The 12,109-nt window shown below is 38.8% G+C and overlaps 1 protein-coding gene across 10 annotated transcripts in view; it reads right to left on the reverse strand.

The window, feature by feature from the left end:
• LOC122812189 (adhesion G protein-coupled receptor L1-like) overlaps nt 1-12,109 on the reverse strand; it is a 3,245,860-nt gene that overhangs the window by 211,126 nt on the left and 3,022,625 nt on the right. For all 10 annotated transcript variants that reach the window (XM_044084524.1, XM_044084517.1, XM_044084518.1 and 7 more), the window contains one exon: nt 905-1,073. In XM_044084524.1, coding sequence (XP_043940459.1) covers nt 905-1,073 — 169 coding nt within the window. The remainder of the gene's footprint in view (nt 1-904; nt 1,074-12,109) is intronic.

The raw sequence follows: 12,109 nt of genomic DNA on the forward strand, positions 1-12,109 counted from the left end.
GTCTAATGTGTGTGTCCTCATGTCTTAGCATCTGAACTTTACTATCACAGCATACCTATCGCTTCTCATTGTCTTCTCATGTACATGGATTATTTACATGTATGAAGTGGTCATACAAAGCTCAGCAATCTTCAGAGCAAGATGGCTGTCTGGGGAGGGGCAGATTCTTGAGGCAGGTCTGCTTTCACAGAAGGAGGGTGTAGGTGTCTACCACAGTCAAGCACCTTCTAGTGGGGGAATGAATGGAGAGATGTTTATAGATATGCATGCTTCCCTAATGGTAAAAGTGGGCAAATGCCCAGTAAATGCAAAAATGGAAATGAGGGGGATGAATGCTCATCCTCCTGGAAGTTGCAACAATCTTTCTTATCCCAGGTTACTTTACTTTCACATAAAATAATATTATCTCCATACCTACTGACTATATGATGTCCTCCTCTCCAGTTCTTCTCTAGGTAAAAAACTGGGGAAATTTGGAGAAAGAAATGATGGAGGATCAGTTGGTTGTGGAGGTAAAGCAAATAGTAAAAAAAAAAAAACTAACAGTAGTGTACAAAATATGTTCAAAACACACCTAAAATACCCCTCCACACGTAAAATAACATAATCATTGGGGGCTGAGTTGTATAACTATCATGATGAATGCCTCAAAACTGTGATGATGGCTGTGGTATTTTACTTTTTCACATATCAGTGAACACTAACAATGCCCCCTTTGCTGATTTTGCATAATTTCCTACTACCAGTTTTACTACCTTCCTACCAAGCTGTTTACATACATATTTCATTCTGAAGATTATACTGATGTCTGTTTGATGTAGTTTGCATCACTAAAGCTTTTAGTTCAGCATATCTTGCTTTGGAATATCCTTCATTAAGAGCAAGGAAGACTATGCTGGCTTACCTTCTTTTGGAGGGCACAGTGGAAGATGAAGATAAACATTCCTTGGAAGGCATTGAAGGTGGTGAAAAGATATGCCATGACCACAGTTCTCTCACTGATAAACAGAAGGCCAAAGGCCCAAGTCAGGCCCAGTATAAATAGCAATGCAACCGCTCCCATTGCCCACGATCTGCAGAAAAAAAAATCACGTTATTTATCCATTAGGTCAACATCATTTTCATCAGTTTATCACTTTCATTCTTCATCTTGTAAACTTCAATTTTACTTTAATGGTAATGAACTGCAAGCTGACAGTACATTAAAATGGCAAGGTTCGGTGTGGGATTAGAATACTGGCAAATTGAGTGGGCACAGATTATGTTCTAACAAAGTACTCGTGGGTAAATAAACTTATCGTAATACCATAGCTTTAAGTAGTGGTCACTGTAACAATGAAATATAATATTTGTTTTACATCCCACCTTAGCCATTTCACCTCCTAGCCTGAAACTCTACAACCAGTGGCTTTGGCTTCCATCACTATGTGTACTAATGCAGGCTTTGCTCTCGAATGTGCTGACACAGAGATGCATGTGGTTGACTCTATATCCCATGCCGCACAAACTGTCCTCAGGTTTTTGAGGCAGAATTCTCTGAGAGGGAGAATGGATGTTGTAGATATACAAATCTACCTATATGTGACCAAAAATAAATACTTTTTAATTGCCCCTCCATTCCATCCCCACCTGACTTCCATCCAGCTTATTACTCCAACCACCATCTGAATTATCCAGATTACCTTCACTAACTCCTCGCTGTACGAACCAGACTGTAACCCTTCATCAAGAAGATCACCCAACTTCTTGAGGGATAGAACGTATTTGGCTAACAAATTCAAAAAGGTCAGGGACACGAGGGCTCAAACTGAATGAGACAAATGGGACATAGACGGCCATTAACTGCCGATGGCCAAAGTCTTTAACCTGAGGAAAGATATACACTGATATCAGTGTGCAGTACAAGTACCCCCATATATATTGAACTGGATGTCTGGCACTCCCCATTTAGTGCACAATAGCCTGCAAAGTCCCTAGTCTCCACCAAAGGTCATGCAGGCCATTTCTTATCCTCCATCCACCAAGAGAAAAAAGTTGGCCACCATCTACTTTATCCTACCTTCTGGCTGATCCTTCCATCTATGTGATTCTGTTCCCAAACATAGGTCATTAATGTCACAGACGGATACCTTTTCCCTTTGTCATTGCATCAGTGACACAGAAAGAAAGAAGGAAAAATAAATATAATATCGCATTCACAACACTAACTGCAGGGGCACTATTTGCCCAAGGTGTCATCGACTATAGGAAACAGAAAAGGACTGTTCACAGTTTAGGTTGATCCCTCAAAACAAAACACAGTAAAAGCAGTTAATGAATAAATTAATCCAGAATAGCATTTATGGTAACCGATTACCACATAACTGAAAAAATGCTTGCATTTATATGAGAGATCGTATGTTCAACTGTCAAGCTGATGAGCTGCTGACCTTTGAATGCAGTAATCCCAAGCTGCTATGTATTTAGCAGAGATTCCTAAGAAAAAAAAGATTGCTAAAAAAGCTGGGAGCCAATACATAGAAATATATAGTAGTACCCTAGAGCAGAAAAATTGCACATATATGCAATATTTTTAATTTGCAGGCTCTGAGGTTATCTCTTGGTAAATGCATAGTGTCGTGTCAACTTTTATTGTTGATCTTTTATTGTTGACATTTGGCTGTTTTGATAGTTTTCAGCACACACACACACACACACACACCCATATATATACATATATATATATATATATATATATATATATATATATATATATATATATATATATATACACTAAAATATTCTATATGTTATTGCGCTGAAGGATGACTGTATGAACTACAAGCAGAGAAATATAGCTTTTATTATTATATTATTATTGTAGCAGGCAATAACTTAGTGAATAACTGCACACACTTTTGTAAATCGTCAGTGTTTGGGTCCTGAGACTTCAAATATGCAAGTGCCTTCTCAGTCATGTTGAAATTTTCAGCCAGCTACCTACAGGTGAATTTCTTGGGTTCCACAGCTTCATGTTGATCCTCTGTGACTTCCTCCTGGGCCCTTTGCAACTCTAGCTTCATCAAATCCTCATTGCTTAGCTCCTTACTGTGGCATTCCAACATGTCATAGATATCTTCTTCAATTTTCAGTTGCAGTTGCCTACCCAGTTCCACTGTCTCATTGGCCACTGAAGTCACTGTCTCTATAATTCCATTCAAGCTGTTTGTAAATTGTGAGCAGAGCTTCTTCCAAACACCATTCATGGTGGTCGTCATTACCTCACACCAGGAAGCATCAGTGTTTTTAATTGCCTTTTAGATGTTGTAGTTCTTCCAGAACTCTCTCTCAGTGTCACTCCACTGTCCTCATCTGTCTTCTTCACAGCCTGTGAAAGTTCTGCACAGGCAATGAGCCTTAAAAATTGCTATGGCACCTAGATCCTTCAGCTGAAGGGCAGAGGTGGTACTGGGAGGCAGGTATACCACCTTGATGTTGTCGCCAAAACTGCCCAAGAATGGAGGATGACTTGGGGCATTGTCTAGGACAAGCAGGATGTCAAAAGGCAGGTTTTTGTTGTGGCAGTACTTTTTCATCTCAGGTGAAAAGGAATGGAAAAAAAACAATCTTCAAAAGGTGGCTTTTTCATCCATGCTTTTTGGTTAGACTTCCACACAACAGGAAGTGAAGCTTTGACAACATCCTTGAGGGACCTAGGATTTTCAGAATGATAGATTAACAGAGGGTTAATTTTGCAGTCACTAGCATCATTTCTGTCTAGCAGGAGTGTAAATCGGTCCTTTGATGTTTTAAACCCAGGCACTGACTTCCCTTCTTTCTCAGTGCATGTACCTTCAGGCATCTTCTTCCAGCAACCCTATCTCATTGACATTGAAAATTTGCTCTGGTAGGTAACCTCCATCATCAATAATACCTTGGGAAACTCCTTTGCTGCTACCATGTTTGCACTGGCAGCCTCTTCACCCCCTTTATGTTGTGTAAGTTTGAGCAAGCCTTAAATCTATGGAACCAGCCATGGCTAGCTGTAAATGTTTCCTCACCAATGCTCTCACTTTCAGCACATTTATTCTTCAAATCTTCAAAGAGACTCACGGCCTTCTGCTGAATTAAGTTAAGACTTACAGGTGTACAGCGAGCGCTGATACTGGTCTTCCATCCACATACTTAATAGTTTTTCCATTTCTTCCATCACCACACTTCATCTCTTACTAATTATTGTGGAATGCATTGGTACAGAACCTTTCACATGTTGCATAATGCATTCTTTGTCTTTTACAATTGTCGAAACAGTTGAACAATTCATCCCAAGTAAACTTGCTATGCTTGCTGTTTTCTCACCCAAGTCACTTCACTTTATAATTTCCTCCTTAGTTTCCATGGTAATCCTGTGGTATTGCATTCACCACCACTACTATTGGCTAATCTCTCATGGTTTGGAGGCATATTGGGATACTACTATATTAAGGTTGTAAAAATGACCATGGCACAGCAACATGTTTGGGGTACAGTACTACTGTTCGAGGTAGTAAGTCATGTTTCAGAGAGACAAGTATAGTACACTGTGTTTGTTTGCAAGCTAAAAGACTGACCATTATAGCCACCTCTTGCACAGTGGTCGAACTTCAAACAAGTTTGTTCGTAAGTCTGAAAGTTCGTAAGTTGAAAAGGTGTAAGTAAGGGAGCACCAGTATCTCAGATGCTGTCCTACTAGAGATGCTCCATGTCCATAAGTCTAACTAATTGAGCATTACCTTCTCAAAAGGCCTGAATATAATATGCAACATCAAAAAAACCCGCTGGATAGACAGGTTTGTGTCCCAAAGGCTGCCCCGTCTGTGGAATAGACTTCCCATAAACGTCAAACAGAGTACTTTGCTGACCCTCTTCAAGCACAACCTTGATGAGTGGATGTGATCCCACACATTTGTCCCAGGAGTTCCACCTCTGTCCCATATTGACAGGGGTGACAGGTGCTGACTGAGGTTTCTTTTTGGGAATAAACTCTTGGCTAGGCTTGTAAAGGCCCCAGGGCCATTAACCTAGTAACCTCCTATGATTGTATGAGCAGTCTAATCTGCATACCTAAACTGTGCACTTTAGTAAGGCGATACACCGTATAGTGAGCAATATCAGACTTCCCATAAAAATGCCTTCAAAAAAAAGTAGCAGAGTGGAAGACAGGTCAGTCATAATCTGAAAAATTTACAGAGCAGACAAATATGCTCCTAGCTATATAAAAACACATATCAACTCACTGTTTGCAAGAATGCCTATTTGTCTGGGTTGACTGAAATCGGGAGAACTAGGAATCATCTCAGTAGATAGTATTAGTTAGGCAGTCTTTTTTTCTGTTATCACATCCCTAGAGCCCATAACCAGTAATTTTAAGTAGCCGTCTTGTAATTTTTTATCAGGTAATTTGCATATGAGCAAATAAGCAGAACAAGAGCAATTATTTCAGCCAAATTAATTTGTAGGTGTGCATGTATCCAAAAGAATGAAGCAAGATTAGAACCAGAATCTTCAGTCTACTAATTTCTTGCTCTACCTACAGTAATAATACTTATCATTCAGTCACGAGAGAGCACAGTTTCATACCAAGGTCTTACAGATATGATCTTCAAGTGCCTTACTGGTAATATTCTGCACTTCTCAAGTACATATACTCCTCTGACCAGTTAAGACAAAATGCAGGCAGAATTAGAGAAGTTAAATAGCTACTGGGTTCTGTACTACTGAGTCACATAAATAAAATAACATTTTAATACCACTGCTCCCAGGATAGGGAAGTTGTCATCCCCTAAATATGAATGTACATTTATTTATTTTTATTTATTTGACACTTGTTTACCGGGGTGGTCTGAATGGGTCTACAGAACCCATTTTCAGCAGAGGCCTGGGGAGAAAAGCTTCACATACAGTACAATACAAATACAGTATAATCCAATATAATAAAAATTACATTAGAAATACTATATAAAAAATAAGTTGAAAGAACAAACTGCGACAAGATGTTGTAATATATTACTACACATCTAAACAGTTCTATAAAGTTAAAACATTACAGACGATAATAGTCACTCTCATTATACATGATGTAGAAATAGCAGCCAGAAAGTTAGTGATGTAGATAGATAGTGAGAGAGAGAGTTAAGAAGAATAGAAGCAATAAAACCTGAGCAGCACCTTAAGAATATGGTATAGAAGCAGAGAAGGAGTTAGAAGAGTCTTAGGAACTTGCAGTTTGTGAGTGATTGAAATGTGAGAGAAGAGGAAGACCTAAGCATTAGGCAGGCTTTATGCAGGAGCAGGGCCATGTATTTTTGAGATTATTTTTTAAAGAGGCTTTGAAATGGGTTAGGCCAGGAATAAACCTGGTAGCTAGAGGTAGTGAATTCCAATGTATAGAGACAGAGTATGAATACATAGAGTGACTGGGTTTTCTTGTGTGTTTTGAGCTAGCTAAGAGATTTTTGTCTCCCGATTGTAGGGATTGATTTGGTATGTAAGGTGTGACTAGACTGGCTAGTGCAGGGCAGGCAGTAGGCTTGAAAATAAGGTTGTGCAACGTGGATAGCTGAATAAAGGCAAGTTGGTTGGGCACCATACAGAAGAGAGGGAAGTAAAAATGTTTTTGCAAGGGTAGTTTTGGTTGCTGCAGTAAAAAAAAATGTTTGTTTCTGTATAAGAGTCCCAGTTTTTAATGAGTTTTCTTTATATTTTGTTGTATATGGGGGTCAAATGAAAGTTTATTGCCAATGATAACACCTAGAAGTTTGGCTTCCTGCACTATTTCTATGGCAGTGTGGTCAGATGCAAGGATGTTGAAATGATCAGTGACAAGGGAGGTGATTTTGGGATGAAGGAGTACTAGTTTTGCGTTCTTTGGATTAAGAAAGATTTGAGAATTTCTTAGCCAGGATTCAACTGCTGTAAAGGACTGTTGAGTTTTTCAGGGTAGTTCTGGTAGTGATTGAGCAGTGCAGATTAGGGTGGAATCATCAACATATTGAATGAGGGCCCCAGGGTGAGAGGCAGTGTGAAGGTTGTTTGTGAAAATTTTGAAGAGTAGGGGTCCTAGGATGGAGCCTTGGGGGACTCCATTAGTGTTGTGGAGAAAGGGTGAGAGTTGTTGGACCATTTCACTGCTTGTTTACAATCCTTGAGGTAGCTCTGAAACCATTTTACTGTGTTATGTGAGAAGCCTAAGTTAGACAGTGTGTTCAAAAGTAATGGGTGAGACACTGTGTAAAAGGTCTAGGAGATATCAAGAAGTACTGAGGCTGTATAGCATCCTGCATCTCTGGCCTTGTTCATGGTGTCTGTAAAAGATAATAGGGCTGTAGCTGTGCTGTGGCTATATCGGAAGCCATATTGGGCTTTGATTAAAAGATTGTTTTGCAATAGATATTGTATTACCTGTTGATGGATACCTCTCTCGAGAATTTAGGACGGAAATTGGATGGGATCAAGGGTTGCCTCCTTTGTAGATGGGGGTCATGTGAGATTGTTTCCATATGGTAGGTACTTCTAATTCAGATAAAGACCTATTTAGAAGGATACTGATTGGGTAGGCAATTGAGTGAGCAGCCAGTTTGAGGTGGTATAGGGGGAGATTGTCACCTGAAGTAGAGCAGGGTTTTAGTTTTTATAGCAGTTTTGTAATGGTGTCAATGGGTATGGGCTGAAATGAGAATGGGGTTTGTATGACGTTTTGTAGAGTATGGGGGTTAGTAATGATAGGGTTAGAAGTAGTTGATGGCCTGGGGTCGGTGTCTGAATAGGTTGAAGGGTGGGGGGGGGGGGGTCCAGCATTAGGTGTGTTAGTTAGTAGGTCTGAAACTGCTCTCCATTTCTTCCAGGGTTAATTAGAGAAGATATGGAGAGGCAAAATTTACTGGGGTTGATTTTTATGCTGGAACTGAATCTGAGAATAATATGACTTCTTATCCCTGTTGATTAGTTTTGTCACTTTGTTATGTAGTGTTTTGAAATTAACATGATTTTGTTAGTTTTTGTTTTGTTTCCAGGTTGACCAGGCTAGGTTCCTTTGCTTCATTAGGTGTTTACATTCCTTAGAGAGCAAAGGTGCTTAGTTCTTTTAGATTCTTTTCATATGATTGGGAACTAGTGTATTAAGTATGTGAAGGAAGGTGTTATTAAAGTATGGTACAGCAACATTAAGGGGTAGTTGTTTAATGGGTGTCCAGTCTATTTCCTGTAAGAGATTGTTGAATTTATGCTGACAAAAATTAAGTTCCTAACTGATTTTATAGTGTTAGTGTGATTATATCGATATACTGTGTACTCTTAGTTGTTGGGAGCTTGTTCTAAGGCAGTAAGCTGGTAGATGATCACTCAGGGAACTAAGCAGTGTACAGAAGAGGGGTAATTAGCAGGGTGGGATACTAGAATCCAGTCTAAGGTGGATTGGCAGGCAAGATCTTTGCTGTATCTTGTTGTAGCATTGATAAGCTGAGAAAAAACATACAGATTTATACTATTTGTGGGGGCGTTGGAAGCTATGGTTTGCCAATCTATATTTATGTCTCCTAAGATTATTGTTTCAAGGTTTATTTTTTGGGATGTCCAGGATAAAATATTTTCCAACAGTGGTATATTGTTACCTGATGGGATATATATTACTATTATGCAAATTCTTGTTGATATATTGAGGTTCAAAAAGGAGATTAGTACCTCAGCATTGGAAAAGATGGGTATATTACTGGTATAGGGTGTGATGTTGAGTGTAGAGGGATATAGAAGTGCTATCCCTCCCATTTATTTAGATCTATCTTTTCTGGTTATTGCAAAGTTTGGTGGTATTATTTCTGAGCCTTTTACATTGGGATGCAGCCATGTTTCAGTAAGGGCTAGTATGTCAGGTTTATTTTGATCAATCCAGGCATGCAGTGGGGCTATTTTATTACATGTACTTATAAGGTTAAGTGTAAGTATGTTTAAGTTTTTGGGGTTACTCTTGTGGTTAGGATTAGAGGGTGGGCCAGAGTTAGGATGTATGTATCCACATTTGAGTAGATAGGTAATGAGGAATGCATACCATGGGAAGTGTTTTTTATTCCTAGGTGAGGGTACTGGTGTTAGGTGTGGTTTCATAGGAGGTGAGGAGGCCAGTTTGAGACTGGAATAAAATGGGACCCTATAGGGGAAAAGCTGGGAGGAGATATGTGAGAAGCTGTGTTGCTTATTGGGGAGAGGGTTAGAGGAGGTTGTTGTGTATTTGTGTGTGGGGGTATGCAGAGATATAGCTGTAGTGAAGTTGGGAATTAAGAGTAAAGAGGCTGGGCAGGTTAGGAGGAGCATGTCAACTGTGACAATGGGTTTAACAATAGTTAAATTGGAGTTTGTGTGTTTGAATGTAGTATCAGGTGTAAATAAAGACTTATTATCATGTGATATGTGTGCAGCTGAAGGTAAGGTTAGAGTGTTTTGACTTCAGAGTGGGCTTTGATAATGTGGTTAAGTGTTCTACCTTACAGTTTGTGATAAGGATGGGTGGGGTTGATGTGATTGGTCAGTAGTAAAATTATGGTGCAATGCTAGCTTGTGTGTATAGTAGAAGAGAAGGTGGTAAGCCTGGATTTAATTTAAAATCATTTGAGGTGGTGATTGTATTGTGATGGTACAGTACAGTAAGATGCAAAAAAGTATAGTAGTAGGCATGTGAATAAAAGGGGATGGATGTAAGGAAGAGCAGATAAGTCAAGCTAAATAAAAGAAGTAAGTTGTGCATGAAATGTGGGTGTGGACAATGATGGGCTGCATGTAATTGGATCATAGGAATGAGGGGGAGTGGTTGGCTTAGGATAAGAGTAGATGTGGTGGGGAAGGGTGGGATATGGGGGAGTGGCAGGGGAGCAGAGCAAACAGAGTGGGAAATACCCCCAGATGGTTTACCAGTCCATATCTCTCAACCTTCCATGTCCAAAATGAGGAACACTAGCCCTCATAATGTGGAACAAATGGCAAAATGTGGAACACATACTAATGGCTTACTAACAACTTCAACTAGGAAGGTCATAGGATGGTTAAAATAAGCTGGTTTTACTTATAAAGAAGATCTTTTAATGAATTAATATGATTCACTTCTATTTACAATGGATTTCACTTAAAAAAATTACTAACACTGAATGTGGGACAGAGTCTTTCAATGTGGAACTTTGAGAAATTTCGAGGAACATGAACTTTTTAAGACCCCAAATGAGGTACATTCCTTGTAATGAGGTACACTTGAGAGGTATGTTTACCACCATAAACAACCAGTAAGGTAGGATGTTCATGGATACGAAAGAAAGTTGTCTGAACTGTAAATACTTGTCTCAAGTCACAGCATCTAATTTTATATTTATGGGCTTTTCAATGTCTTTCCAGGGATATGTTACACTGATAAGACTGAAATATGCTGAAGTGTTAATGCAGCTTCACCTTCAGCAGTAAAAAGCCATTGAGTGTGGGTGAGTGAGTGGGGGTAGGGATATCCTTCCAGCAGATTCAACACTACAAAACAATGCACACTAGACTTAACAAATTAAGTTATTTGTAGATTGCCTTACATAGATTTAACTTAATTTGTTGCTTGTGTACTTCTTGCCAACTGCAGGTGAAATTCAGCTGTGCAAGTTCTTTAGGTATTGCAATATGATAAGTCTGACTACTGCTGCGGCTTCAGAAGGAATATGTGCTTGTTTCACTGGGAGGGAGAGAGAGAGAGAGAAAAAGTTAACAATTTCTTGATGGTTGAACTAGTTAGGTACAGTACTATTTGTCTGTACTCATCTACCTTAAGTAATGTTTGGCAAACAAGAGTAGTGCACTACATGTCACAGTTGTGCATTTCAGCTTTCTAGCCTTTAAACAGGACAGTAAGCATACAGGAGATATTTATAGGTATGCAAGTTTGGGATTACTAAAAAATTGCTTCCACAGTATAGAAGGACAGAAAGAAAAATACAGTAAACTAACAAGAGATATCTGTATGCATGCAATTGTGGGGTTATTGAGATGTAGGTTTACAGATATTAGAGGGACAGCAGGGAAGCCTTGCAATTAGTTTCCACTCTTTGCTATAGAACATACAATCTGTAAATCTGATATTTAATCACTTAGAAAAGGCAGCCAGCTAGAGAGTGTAACACATATAAAAATAGAAAAAATAGAAACTCTGATATACTAACAATCACCTATGTTATCCAGTAACTGTGCTGTTCATACAAACATAAAATCAGGTATTACAATAGAAGCCTTCAGTAGAAGTGAGTGGAAACATATATACATAACATAAACATATGTACTACAGATTAGCAGGGACAGAGAGAAAGAGAGAGAAAAAAAAAGAAAGAACACAGCCAGATGGCAACGGAGTATAGACTTACTTGATGTAACTGCAGTACAAACAACAAGAAAAATGTTGATGGTTACATTGAATCTACTGTAAAACACCCAGCCAGTCAAAACTTGATAATTCAATTTCTACACATTAATAGCAGAAAGACAAACTTTGATGCTATTACTGCAACCTAGAGTAGTAGACATGCTGGTATATGTACTACACAAAGACACAACACTTAGCCCCAATTAAACACAATGAAATCTTAGTTATATATTTCTAGTACAAGTCTGAATCAAACTGAAATAAACCATAATGATTAAGAAAATACAAGAATGCACTGCACCTTTTTGTAGAGTGAAATCAGCTGGATGGAGCCACACACTTGGGACATGAGGTAGTGAAGTGACTACATTCAAACTGATACTAACATATTTTTTATTTAAATCTAGGCTCAGTAAACTAAGGTCCCAATCTCACAGTGTGGACTTTTGGGTGAGTGCAGCGAAAGGGAGTGCTCATAAACCAAATAAAATAATGAAGATGCGCACACTGATATTGGGCAGGTAAAAGACAACAAAGAACAAAAGCTTTATAAACAAAATACACATGGTGATGCATTTTATGTAACCTAAAAAAAAGGTCTGTGGCATATAGCTTTGAATATTAATACTGTGACCAAACAAATTGTTATCAAATTTAGGGAGACGCTGGCCTTTAAGTAAAATTGTTCCAGATAAACAGTGGACTGAAGGATGTTCT

Source organism: Protopterus annectens, chromosome 9.part0, assembly GCF_019279795.1.
Source record: "Protopterus annectens isolate FY-2018-M chromosome 9.part0, PAN1.0, whole genome shotgun sequence".
NCBI lineage: Eukaryota > Metazoa > Chordata > Ceratodontiformes > Protopteridae > Protopterus > Protopterus annectens.